Source organism: Syngnathus scovelli, chromosome 5 (assembly GCF_024217435.2).
Source record: "Syngnathus scovelli strain Florida chromosome 5, RoL_Ssco_1.2, whole genome shotgun sequence".
In the NCBI taxonomy this organism is placed as follows: Eukaryota; Metazoa; Chordata; class Actinopteri; order Syngnathiformes; family Syngnathidae; genus Syngnathus; species Syngnathus scovelli.
The window spans coordinates 19260209-19274512 of NC_090851.1; the positions used below are offsets into that span (position 1 = coordinate 19260209).

Consider the following 14304-nt stretch of genomic DNA (forward strand, 5'->3'; position numbering starts at 1 on the left):
AAAATATCTATCTATCTATCTATCTATCTATCTATCTATCTATCTATCTATCTATCTATCTATCTATCTATCTATCTATCTATCTATCTATCTATCTATCTATCTATCTATCTCCTAAAACCTTTATATATATATATATATATATATATATATATATAGTCGTGTTTTTTTCCATAGTTCAGTGGGGGAGCGACTTATAATGAGGAGCGACTTATATGTGTTGTTTTTCAAAAATCCCCCCCCCCCAAAAAGTGAAACCGCGATAAACGAACCGCGATGTAGCAAGGGATTACTGTAATTTGAATTTCAAGTGACGTCAGCAGCGCGGTGCGGCGGTTGTTTACAAAAAGGACAAAGATTGATCACGGGATGACGAAGGGCCCCACGCACTACCGGCATCATTAGCGGCTTTGTTGCTAAGGGACACGGAGGATGAAGAGTTTGAAGGATTTAAGGATTTGGAGTGACACAGAAGGTTTGAAAAACTATTATGGCTTTTGCGCACGCCCGGTCCTATTCTATGGAGCTCTCTTTCACCTCCGTGGATGGAAGTCTGGGGCCGGCGATCGGCCGGGTGGCTGTCCGGGGACGGTGGATGGGGCTCGGTCATGGCTTTTACGCACACCCGGTCCTATTCTATGGAGCTCTCTTTCACCTCCGTGGATGGAAGTATGGGGCCGGCGCTCGGCCGGGTGGCTGTCCGGGGACGGTGGATAGGGCTCGGTCATGGCTTTTACGCACGCCTGGTCCTATTCTATGGAGCTCTCTTCCACTTCTGTGGCTGGAAGTCCACGCCGTCACACGCCTGGAAGTTTGTTTTGTTAAATAAAGAGCCGTTTACCAAACCCACGTCTTTCCTTGAACTTTGTTAACGCTACAATATATTTATATACTAGATCTGTGGAATAACGACGAGGCTGACGTCAGGGCGCACGCGCGGCGTTGTTGACAAAGGACGAGAAATTTGATCGATGGATTTAATGATTTAGAGTGCACAGATGGTTTGATAATACTTTATTGCTTATATAATAGTTATTTGATATCTAATTTACTGTATATATCGTTATATGGACCTGTGGAATATTTTGAAGTGCAAGCGCCGTCAGCCGCGCACCCATTATTGACAAAGGACGATCGATGGATTTAATGATTTGGAGTGACACAGATGGTTTGATAACATTATTGCTTATATAATAGTTATTTGATATATAATTTATATATCGTTATATTGGCCTGTGGAATATTTTAAAGTGCAAGCGCCGTCAGCGGCGCGCACGCATTGTTGACAAAGGACGATCGATGGATTTAATGAATTGGATGAATTATTTATGTAATAGCTTTTTGAATAACTCTGAATGCTACGTCAGGCCCGTTCTCAGCTCTTCGTTTGTGTTTATGTCACGTTAGCATACCTACCGTTTAGCCCAGGGGTGGGCAAACTTTTTGACTTGCGGGACGAATTGGGTTCTAAATTTTGACCGAGGGGCCGAACCTTGAGCAGATGGATGTAGTGTTTGTGTGAAGTAATATAAACGACCTGTAATGGTCATTGCATAAAAGGTTTTGGCCTTTAGTAGGTAGTAAAGCATGGATATTCCAAAAACGTTTTTTGAAAACAAATGCATTTATTAACAGCATTAAAAAAAACATCCCCAAAAATCTGCTATCAGCGATTCTCATAAAATACGACACTGTTATTATGAATAACAGTCTCCATCACTTCAGTGCCTGCAGGTCAGATTAATGAAAGATGTTTATCTTATGAGATCACATCAAACGGCAAACATTCTGACCAAATATAACATCTTGAAGAATCGGTGAAAGCATACATCCAAATAAAGTAATCAAAACGGCAACACGGTGAGGGGTATCTGAAAATCAGAGCAGAGTTTTAACTCACAAACACCTGGTAACAGAGGTGAGGAAACGGGAAACACTTCCTTAAAGTAAGCCTTAAGAACTTTACAGGTTAAGATTAGTCACAAACAGGTGGTGCATCAATGTCCTTGAGCATCCTGCATTGTTTGAAAATGAGAATGGTCGCTAGTTTCAATCCCTGCTATTTGTACAGATCATATTCAAAATGCATTTTTTACAACAAACTTGAAAGCCTCCCCTTCATTTTCAGTGGGAACAGTGTTGTTGGTCTCCCTTTTTTTGCTAGTGTGTCATAGTCTGGAGTAAAATTTGTTGTGGCAATTCTTAGGAGAGATCCGAGGTGTTGGTCCGTTTACCTAGATCTGTGACGGGTTGATGTTGATGTTCATGTGGCTGAACGTCACGTCGCGTACGTCGAGCCAAATTGGCCACTCTTTTTAAACACTCGGCACTCAGTGTCCACCTTGCTTTTCCATGGGTGACTCATTTTAATGGAAGGATCCCAGGGGAAGATTTGTGGGTGGCTTTAGCGTAAAACTGTATCCGAAAGCTCGGAGCGCAAATTACAAGAATGCTGTCGTCACAGCCCACGCTCTAAATTCGGCACTGATAAAAATAGAGCGCAAGTGCGCCATTTCCGTACTACTGAGTACGTACACGCACTTGTGAGTGTGCACCGAGCTTTCTGACACGGCTTCCGGTAGTAAATGCGCAGGCAAGTGGTTCCCCATCTACTGGGGAAACGCAGTCATTGCAGGCAAAATGACCCCAAAAAAAAGTTTAATAATACAATTTATTTAGGGTTGGCGGGCCGGATTAAACGGTCCCGTGGGCCGGATGTGGCCCACGGGCCGTAGTTTGCCCATACCTGGTTTAGCCTGTTGTTGCTCGTTCATGTCTGGTCTTGGTGTTGGATTTGGTCAAATAAATTTCCCCCCCAAAATGCGACTTCTACTCTGGAGCGACATACATATATATGTTTTTTTTTTCCACGTTATTGGCCATTTTATGAGTAATGCGACCTATATTCCGGAGCGACTTTTAGTCTGAAAATTACGGTATATGCTAAAACCTTTAAATAAGAAATGAAATGCACACACCTGTCTGCGATATTTGTATAATATACGCCGTCCAGTTCCAAGATGGGCAACTCTAAGGAGCTGATCGAAGAGAAAAAACATCATAACATTTTCAGATTATACAATATATTTATGTCTGGACAATGTTCATCACCTAAAAGCAGGCATGTGTATGTTTTTCAATACAATAGTTAACAGTTGCCAGGTGTTTTAATAACACATAATTTCATAGTAATACTTTGCACATCTTTGTAGTGTCAATAATATTCAGGCTGTCAACTTTGGCCAAATCTTAGATTGAGATTCACCATTCCTTGAAAAAAAAGTTTGCATGGTTTAAATGACAATCTTAGCCTGTTATTTTTGGGCGATGAAATAATGTGAACCTTTCGAACTGTTTTTTAATGTCATTACCTATTTATTGCTCATAAACTTTACTACAATATACAGTCTTTACTACAGAATATTAATATGAAACTTTATTAAATTATTACAAATGTTCACGGCAGCTTTATTTTTAGACCCTCCAAACAAAATATCATAGCAGATTGATGGGCTTAACCTAGTGTTGTTTATCTATCGAAAAAACAGTTCCAGTTTAATTTGTGTTAATTTTGGCATAAGAGGTTTTGCTGGAATCTGACTGGTGCGGCTGCTTGCATACCCACACACTTCCTGATTAGTGATTCGAGGTGAGTATTATTGCGCGCATTCCTTATTGGTCAGTGTTTGTTTGTATTAGGCAGCTACGGCAGGAACGGCTCCTCAGATGTGCAACGCCCCGGACCGACTTTTGCCGCCCCCTGGGTGTGACCTTTGGCATTACTCCTGATTCCACTGGATTTTTTTTCCTTAGCATGACAAATGAAAGTATAGTATGAGAGTGTGAGATCGGACAGAAATGTGCGAGACTCTCACTCAAAGCCCAAGAGTTGACAGCTCTGAATATTGTATTCACTGTTGTTACTCCATCCGTGTAGTGTCATTAATACTTCATTGTTCTCACTCGGTCAAGCTATATCATTTGCACATTTGTTGTTCATCAATATAATTAAACTATGGGAAATTTTTGATTGCTTAATGACTCTCTGTAATTTGCAAAATTTTTGTGATGTCCTAAATGTATATTTTGCACTGGTGCCGTTTTATCCCTAGTGAGTGAGAGTGACTCCAGCAAGACAAATTCTTTGTGTGTTTTAAAATCTAATGGGAGCATTCACTAGCACAGCCATCACAACTACAAACCCAAAATTAATTTACACAGTAATTGAGTCTGTGTCATGTGGCACCATGGGTCTTGCCTTCATCAATGCAAATACAAACAATGTGTTAATTGTTTTAGTGGGGTTATTCACGCTCACTTTTTTCATCTTTGTAAAAGTAAAATTACGTTGCAGGTATCAAACACATGGGCTGCTTAAAAGGGGCTGGCAAATGTGCAGGAATTCTTGAGCCTTAGAGTATGTTGACCAAAGCATATAACAGTATATGCTTAAGATATTGTTTTATTCTTAGGCTCTATATTCTCTGAAGTTGCTTTCAAGAAAAAGTGGAAATCTATTGCACAATTGTACATTATCTAATCTAAACCTGCTGTTACAGCAAATTAAGTAAAAGTAATGTCCATATCCAGTGGTACTGGGGTACACACCTGTCCATCTTCAGAATAGTCCACAGTAACTGAGGCGTTGCTCTCAGGTGGAGTGTAGATATTTCTGTAGTAGCAAATGGATCTGATGGTCTGCATGGTGTGTCGAGCCACACTTGGCATGGTAACAGCTGACAAGCGGTCCCCTGAGTCATAATCGAAAATGTACTGGTGCTGGCTATGCAGCAGTAAGACCATGGACTGTTGAGACAAAAAGCAACAGTATGTAACATATCCACAGTATGGCAAGTAGGGGTATGGACAACATACCTTGAATGACCTTTAAAAAAAAAAAAAAAAAAAAATACATAAATATATATACATATACATATATATGTATGTATGTATGTATATATACGTATATATACATATATATGTATGTATGTATGTATATATATATATATATATATATATATATATATATATATATATATATATATATATATATATATATATATATATAGGCGGCTCGGTGGCGCACTGGGTAGCACGTCCGCCTCACAGTTAGGAGGGTGCGGGTTCGATTCCACCTCCGGCCCTCCCTGTGCAGAGTTTGCATGTTCTCCCCGAGCCAGTGTGGGTTTTCTCCGGGCACTCCGGTTTCCTCCCACATCCCAAAAACATGCTTGGTAGGCCGATTGATCACTCCAAATTGTCCCTAGGTGTGAGTGCGAGTGCGAATGGTTGTTTGTCTCTGTGTGCCCTGCGATTGGCTGGCAACCGGTTCAGGGTGTCCCCCGCCTACTGCCCGATGACGGCTGGGATAGGCTCCAGCACGCCCGCGACCCCCGTGGGGACTAAGCGGTTCAGAAAATGGATGGATGGATGGATGGATGGATATATATATATATATATATATATATATATATATATATATATATATATATATATATATATATATATATATATATATATAGGGGCGGCTCGGTGGCGCACTAGGTAGCATGTCCGCCTCACGGTTAGGAGGGTGCGGGTTCGATTCCACCTCCGGCCCTCCCTGTGTGGAGTTTGCATGTTCTCCACGCGGGTGGGTTTTCTCCGGGCACTCCGGTTTCCTCCCATATTCCAAAAACATGCTTGGTAGGCCGATTGAAGACTCCAAATTGTCCCTAGGTGTGAGTGTGAGTGCGATTGGTTGTCTGTCTCTGTGTGCCCTGCGATTGGCTGGCAACCAATTCAGGGTGTACCCCGCCTACTGCCCGATGACGGCTGGGATAGGCTCCAGCACGCCCGCGACCCCCGTGGGGACTAAGCGGTTCAGAAAATGGATGGATGGATATATATATATATATATATATATATATATATATATATATACACACACACACACACACACACACACACACACACACACACACACACACACACACACACACACACACACACACACACACACACACACACACACACGTATACATACAGTGGAGCCTCGGTTTTCGAACTGGGACGTTCGAACAAAAAATTCCAGATTTTTTTGCTTCGGATGTCCGACGAAATTTCGGTTGTCGAACCTCGCGAGATGAGCCGAGAGGACCCGCATGCCAACTGACTCCGTTCGTTATTACATTCTCGTTACTCTGAGGATTGCATCAACTCTAATCATGCCTCCAAAGGAAGTAAGTGGGAGCAGTAAAGCTGATCATGGCGAAAAGAGGAAAGTAGTGCGCAAAACGGTTAAATTTAAAAAAGAATTAATCGCAAAATATGAGTCCGGTTTGCGTGCGTCAGAGTTGGCGCGGGAATTTTGCATCGCAAAATCGACAATAAGCTCGATCCTAAAAAACAAAGACGCTCTTCAAGGAAGTGATGTTGTGAGAGGGGCGACTGATCTTACCAAACGGCCACACAAACTTTGATACAGTACGTATACTGTATGTTATCTTTCATTAGAATTTCTGCTTTTTTTTTTTAAATTAAGAAAACGTTTTTACTGTTTTCTTTCACATGATCTTTGAAATGTTGTCTTTCATTGGTAAAAATAAAAAACATGTTTTGATGTGCTTTTTTTTCCCCTCACAATTTAAAAAGATATCTTTTACTATTAGAATGAAACAGACAAGCGAGTTGCTACAGATACAGTAATACATTCCCCAGCCTAGCCTACTCCGTTAATTCAGTTTATTATTTATATTATTTATTTATACATTACCTACTCATTTGCTTGGGACGGATTAATGTTTTCCCATTATTTGTAATGGGAAAACATGAAAATAGCATTTTATACCTTATGTCTTTTTCCTCTTTTTGCTATATTTTTTGAGAGTTGCAATCGAGAGAACTTTGAGACTTAATAGTTTTGCTTATTGAGATTGGTGATCGAGAGAACTTCGAAACTTAATCATTTTGCTTATTGAGATTGGTGAGTGGAATTATTGTTGTTTGTTCGAACAATTGAGACTTGTAACTCCTTTTCTTACTTATTCATTAAATTTCTACTTTATAATCATTTAATTTCAATTAATGATTATTATGGTCTTTTATATTTTAAATCTCTTTTGTTTCTCTATCATAGTCATACTGTAAACCGTTCAGTTCTTTTTAAAGCGAAGACAGCTTTAATCCTTGACATCAGGAATTGTCAGATCTGGTTCGAAATAGTTATCTTAAATTCAGCTATGCGCAAGTGTGCGCAAGTGTAAAATAACCTGTTATCTTAACAAAGACCCCTAAATATATCCGAGATTTAAGAAAAGCTCCAAATCACAGGAAAATAGCCGCCAGGAGAAGGAACACGGTCGTTCTGATGCTGTGTCTCGGCCTTAGTTACCCTACACGAGCGTCGCTTGACTTGAGAGGGATTGGCGTTCTGAAAAGATTAAATTGACTCCTTCAGAGTTGATTTCTTAGAGGTGGTCAGCACTCGGACGAATATTTTCTGAATTCCGGCTGATTTAACTCTCGTCTCCCCATGAGGGCTGGGTTACAGCAGCAGGGGTAAAGGAGAATTTTGACCCTTTAAACGGACAGCCGGTCGCTTACGTTTGAAAAGTGCAGGATTTGACATATTGAAACTAGCGACCATTCTCATTTTCAAACAATGCAGGATGCTCAAGGACATTGATGGACCACCAGTTTGCGACTAATCTTAACTTTTAAAGTTCTTAAGGCCGACTTTAAGGAAGTGTTTCCCGATTCTTCACCTCTGTCACCGGGTGTTTGTGAGTTAAAGCTCTGCTCTGATTTTCAGATATCTGTCACCGTGTTGCCGTTTTGAATTTTTTATTATTTTATTTAGATGTATTCTTTCACTGATTCTTCAAGATGATGTGTTTGGTCAGAATGTTTGACGTTTGATGTGATTTCGCCTCATTAGATAAACATCTTTCACAAATCTTACTTGTAGGCGCTGAAGTGATGGAAACTGTTATTCATAATAACAGTGCCGTATTTAATGAGAATCACTGATAGTAGTTTTTTGGTGAAATATTTTTTTTAATTCCGGTTATAAATGCATTAGTTCTCAAAAAGCTTTTTTTTTAAATATCCGCACTTTACTACCTACTGAAGGCCAAAACCTTTTATGCAATGACCTTTACATGTCGTTTATATTCACACAAACACTAAATCCATCTGCTCCTGGTTCGGTCTCCCGGTCAAAATTTAGAACCCAATTCGGCCCGCAAGTCAAAACGTTTGCCCACCCCTGCACTAGATGGTAGTCTTTGTTACTTTGGTCCCAGCTCTCTCTCATTCACTAGGTCCCTCCGTTTTTCTCTGGGATTTTTGTTCACCGTTCTTGTGGTCATTTTGACCCCACGGGGTGAGATCTTGCGTGGAGAACTTGCACAATTGGTGGCTGACTAAATATTTTTTGCCCCACTGTATATTATACAGTGATCCCTCTTTTATCTCGTGAATTGCGTTCCACAACCACTAGAACCACCTGCGATAATCGAAAATCCGTGAAATAGAAACGGTATATTTATGTCCAGTGGTACCTGTACTATTCTTTGCATCTACTACTTACAAATCAATTTTTGACTTACGGACCGACAAACCAGTCTCCTCCCGCCTTTTCTCCTTTGCTCTGCCATTCCCTGTTCGTCTCAGAGCATTAGCAGTGTCAAAACAGTATGTCCCCTGAGACTATCGCTATGAAACTCGATATCTTAAAAGAGCATAGCGAAGGCTTGCATATCGTCGAGCTCGCGACGGAGTACGTCTGGTACCCCTGTAAAAACCCACGAAATAGTGAAGCCGCAAAAGGTGACGCACGAACTGATGAGGGATTACTGTACTCCTAGTTACTTCTCTGCATAATATATGGACTTTCTCAGGTTCACAGTAATGTTTGTGCTTCTCAGTGGTGTCTCAACCAGGGACGTGCGGTCAGAGGAGGCAAGGGCGGAGGCAAGGGCGGCCACGCCTCCCCTGCCATCATGAAAAGGGGAAAAAACGAATTCAATTGTTTTTATTATAAAGTCATTTTCCTTTTAATTTCAGTAGTTTTGCATCATTTTGAACCAAAATCGCAGAATTTTTATAGTTATGTTAAAACCGAAGACGATACGCTCGGGGGACCCAACTTCCTGCCTTGCCTCCTCTGAGGATTGCATAATCACATGGCTGCCTGAGCTGACAGGCTCTGCAGTTAGACTGAACTGCTGTCTGTCTCTATGTCTCTGTTTAGGTGTTCAAATACTGTGGCTATATTAACTCATTTCCGTAGTTAAGCTGATGTATATAATATCTAATGTTTTTTGTCATCTGTCTGTAACGTCGTGTTTCTTTAGATGAACAAAATGGCTTTGAAAAGAGACCCAACGGAGGCAAAGAAAAAAGTTCTCGAGCCTTATGGCAGAGAGTGCTAGTTATCCCGGGATGCTTTATGCGCCCACCTGTAGAATAAGTGACCTCCAGTTCAAATTTACAGTGAACAACTGAGGAGCAGTCGTCTATTTATTTCGTTTTACATTATTTTTTTTATTTTTTTTTATTTTTTTTACACATCGTTTTACAATGGAAGATTAAATATCCAAACTATTTTCAACTATGGATTTTCGGTCGAAGCAGGAGGTCATCAGTAAAGGAAGACCAACTCCAGAGTTAAAAGGTTTGTATCGGACAACAGGACTTGTCTTTTCAAACGGAGTGGTACGCACGATCGAAAACAGGTTTTTGATTCCATGTGCTTTATTGAGTGTTGTGATGTGTGAAGACTGCTATGTGATTTTAATTAAAATAGTTCAAATTAAATAATGAATAAGATACTCTAGACCAGCGTTCCCCAACCTTTTTTGTGACACCGTAATGTGTCGGACACATTTTACCGGTGCGGGGGGGGGGACGTCAGTGCCTCCCCAGTCATGAACCTCACCACACGTCACTGGTCTCAACCACCCATTTTTCCATGATGATTGTGGCTATAAACTAAGGTAACTGGTTCAATCACACGCTCATCATGCAGCACCAGCTGGCGCTCTCGTAAATTGCTTTGAGATACTGCCAATGTCTCTGTAAGTGTAGCAAATCAAACGAATATCAGCACTTAATATAATTTTAACAACATCAACATATGACAGGCAAAAAGGGCAGCATTTATTTTTGTACCAATAATATAGTACCATTTAGCCACCAATTTCCTTTATGCAGGGTTGGGTTACTGGGGAATAAGCCTAAGCAGGGAAGCCCAGAGTTCACTCTCCCCAGCCACTTTGTCTGTCTCTTTTTTTGTGTGTTGACGATTGATTGACGGACAGAAGCAATGACGAAACCGCTTGAAATAGTAACGGAAGACTGAGACTGACAATTACACTTTCGTTCAACCTGAAACAAATGACAAACTGACAATGACAGACTGGTGCCCAGGCCACTGATGGATGTCAATGATGGACCGGCAAACTTAGGTAAAATGCCCACCTCTGGTAAATGGATTATATTTTTTAAATGCAAAATGAAGAATGGTGTTGATAAAAGAACTATAAAGTGCACTCTATTTGCCATATACCATTCCTTCACCGCCAAATAAAGAAATAATAGAATAGAATAGAATAGAATAGAATACAATGGCCCTTTATTGTCATTTTACAACTTAGTTGTACAACAAAATTCGCGAAGATAGCTGCTCCCTTCCTAGTGCAAACATACAAAATTTAAAAAAGTATAAAAGGAAGTCTGAGAATAAAAATGAAAGATCTTATTTACAGTATAGCTATTAGTCTAAGAATGAAGGTTAAATAATCTTATTTACAGTATGTTCAATGTGGGGCTATATGTATTGACATGAATGAGGTTTAGACAGAAAGTAAATAATAAAGGGTAAATAGTTATTGCACATAGTTTTAAAGGAGTGTCGGTGTTGTTTTATAGCTAGTGTTGTTTTCTCTCAGAGTTCAGAGCAGTGATGGCTCTTGGGAAGAAACTGTTTTTCAGTCTGGTACTCCTTGTTCGAATGCCTCTGTAGGGCCTCCCAGAAGGAAGCAGTTCAAACAGCTGGGAGGCAGAATGTGTGTTGTCTTTGATGATGTTATGAGCTCTGCTGACGCACCGGGTGTTGTATATGTCCATCAGGGAGGGGAGAGGGCAGTCAATGATCCTTTGCGCTGCTTTGACTGTCCTCTGTAGCCTCCCTCTATCTGCAGCAGTGCAGCTCCCGTACCAGGTGGTGAGGCAGTACGTCAGCAGGCTCTCAATGGAGGAATGGTAGAAGGCGAGCAGAAGCTTCCGATCCATACTGCTCTTCCTGAGGACTCTTAAGAAGTGTAGACGCTGCTGAGCCTTCTTGATGACAGCTGAGGTGTTGCGTGTCCAGGAGAGGTCATCAGATATCTGGACTCCCAGGAATCTGATGTTGTGGACCCTCTCCACAATCTCGCTGTTGATGCATAGGGAGGGGATCTCTTTTTTTCCTTCTGAAGTTCACGATGATCTCCTTTGTTTTCTTGGTGTTCAGAACCAGGTTATTTGCAGAGCACCAGTTTGTGAGCTTCTGGGCCTCCTCCCTATAGGCTATCTCGTCACCATTTGAGATCAGCCCGACTGTGGTGTCATCAGCAAATTTTACAATCATGTTGTTGCCGTGGGCCGGACTGCAGTCATGGGTATGAAGACAGTAGAGGAGAGGGCTCAGCACACAGCCTTGTGGTGAACCAGTGCTCAGTGTGCGTGTAGAGGAAAGGTGGGGCCAATTCTCACCGTCTGGGGCCTGTTGGTCAAGAAGTCTTTGATCCAGGTGCAAGTGAGAGGGGGGAGGCCCAGAGTGTCCAGCTTTGTGACCAGAACATTTAGGATGAAATGGTATTGAAAGCTGAGCTGTAGTTCACAAAGTGCATTCTCGCATAGCTCTGCTGCTGTTCCAGGTGTCTCAACACAGCATGCAGAGCTATGGTGATGGCGTCCTCCGTGGATCTGTTCGCCCGGTATGCGAACTGACGGGGGTCGAGTGTGGGATGGGAAGGCAGTCCTTGATGTGTTGGAGAACCAGTCTCTCGAAGCACTTCATTATTACTGGGGTGAGGGAAACAGGGCGGTAGTTGTTGAGGCTGATTGGGGGTGAATTTTTTGGTATCGGGATTATTGTGGCTGACTTCAGGCAGGTAGGAATGACTGCTTGTGCCAGCGAGAGGTTAGAGATCCTGCAGAAAATTGGGGACAGCTGGTGGGCTGTCTGAGCACTTTGCCAGGTACTCCATCTGGACAAGGAGCGTTTCTGGAGTTTACTGCCTGGAGCACACGCCTCACCTCCTGCTCCTTTACAGTGAGTGGAGGGGTGGGGGGAGGGCTACAGCAGGTGAGTGAGGCTGAGGTGATTCAAAGCGGGCAAAGAAGCAGTTGAGCTCCTCTGCCAGCGACTCACCTGGGTCTGACGTCACCGCACAGCTCCTGAAATTGGTGATGGTCTGGATGCCCTGCCACACCTCTCGTGGTCTGTTGCTGGCGAGGTGAGACTCCATCTTCCTCATGTACTCCGCTTTGGCTTTTTTAATCCCTTTCTTCAGTTCAGCCCGAGTTAAGCTGTAAAGGGCTCTGTCGCCTGACCTGAAGGCAGAGTCACGGGCCCTGAGGAGTGAGCGGACCTGGCTGGTCATCCAGGATTTCTGGTTGGGAAAGACCCGAATGGGTTTGTCCACACATACGGTTCCCATTAAAGGGAAATGTGCTTTTGGGAGTTTGCAGACATATTTTTTAAGGTTGTGTTAAACTTATAATCATATTAATATCTAGTATTAGAGTGCACGTGTGGATTGGTGGGGGGCGAGGAATGTGCAGACAAACTGCATGAACTTGTTTTCTTCGAAGTGTTGTGGAATAGGCCCGGATAGGGAGTACCGGAGGAGACCATCTCAAGGTCGGTTAGGAACAAGAACAACAGCACGTCTATGAGACCGGCCTTCGAGGGGAAAACCCAACCGTCTGACCTCAGCGGCACCTGGACCGGGGAGGAGATGGCCATCCACCAATCATCTCACAATATTTTGCATGCTTTAATATTCATATTGTGTTTCTTTAAAACTGGGCAACCCGGAAGAATGTGTCGTCTTTTGGTGGTCACAAAAACGCACGAGTTTTAGTGTGAGGGACCCGGGACCCAGGCCTGTATTAGTGCGCTTTGTCAGGAATAAACAATTGGTAAATTTGGTCTGATTGATCTACTGGTCTTCTCTTTGACAGAACGAACTCGCAAAATTGTTAGGTGCGCCAGTGTGTGGATTAGGACATAGCAATTTATGTGTTAAGTGTTGATCGCAATTTGGAGTCAGATCAATAACTAGAATCCGTAACCTAACACCATGCAGAATTTGATGTAGTCCAGGACTGACTCCTTTCCAGTCCCGACAACAATCCACGGAGTGTCCGGCGGTCTTGCTAGTTCGTCCGGGATGTTTTGGCTGTATTGAAATTCCCTCGAGACTGCGGTCTTATGTCGATAGCCAATGTCTACGAGGTCCTGTCAGCTGTAGTGGTGTGCCGCCGAAGCAAAAATACAAAAAGTCCACGAATAGACACATAGGAAATGCAAAAACAAACACTGAAGGGGGGAGCCGTAAGCCGCAGCGTCTGAGCGCGCCGCCATCTTGGTTATTCTAATAAATAAATAAATACATAAATAAATAAATACATAAATAAATAAACATTGACACTCCTAATCAGCGAAACAGCAAGGTCACGAGAGGTGAACCATGATATAGCAAGGGAACACTGTACTCCCCTAAGTCTGTAAAACTATTTTTTTTCTGTAAGGCAGCAATTAGTGGTTCACATTCACATCTGTAGAATATACACCTAAATCTCGATTTTACGCGGACTTTGGGGTCTAGAATTTGGGAATCGGAAACCGAAAGCGTGTTGTATAGAAAGTGTTGTTTTTTTGGAAAGGCATGTTTTGAGGCAGCTGAAGGGGTCTTAAGTGACTAAACCCTATGTCACATGTGTCAAACTCAAGGGCCGGGGGCCAGATATCATTTTATGTGGCCCGCGAAGACACATTGTGCATCAAATTTATGTCAATATTAAAATGACAAATTGTTTTCACTTTTAAAAAATAGCTCTATTGCTAGCAATTTTTATTACCATTCATATTTTTAAAATATGTTAACAGTTTTTCTTAGTCTCTGTTTTGAAAACTAGTTATTCATCTAGTCATTCACTAGTTTGTTGATTACCGTACACTATATATAATTTGAGACATTCAGACATTTATTTGGGTTGGCAATATCAATGGCCCTTCGAAGGAAACCATGACTATGATGCGGCCCACGA

General features: G+C 42.0%; 1 protein-coding gene across 13 annotated transcripts in view; it reads right to left on the reverse strand.

Annotated features, from left to right (window-relative positions):
• The window catches only part of LOC125969391 (teneurin-3), a 519170-nt gene that overhangs the window by 21986 nt on the left and 482880 nt on the right, over window positions 1-14304 (reverse strand). For 12 of the 13 annotated variants that reach the window (XR_007481537.2, XM_068650689.1, XM_049721349.2 and 9 more), the window contains 2 exons: window positions 4609-4806; window positions 2979-3038 (listed from right to left, as the gene is read on the reverse strand). The exons of the other annotated variant lie outside the window; for it this stretch is intronic. Coding sequence is in view for 11 of the 12 variants with exons in the window: in XM_068650689.1 (XP_068506790.1) it covers window positions 2979-3038; window positions 4609-4806 (258 nt within the window). In the remaining variant the exon portion in view is untranslated. The remainder of the gene's footprint in view (window positions 1-2978; window positions 3039-4608; window positions 4807-14304) is intronic. 13 annotated transcript variants of the gene reach the window in all.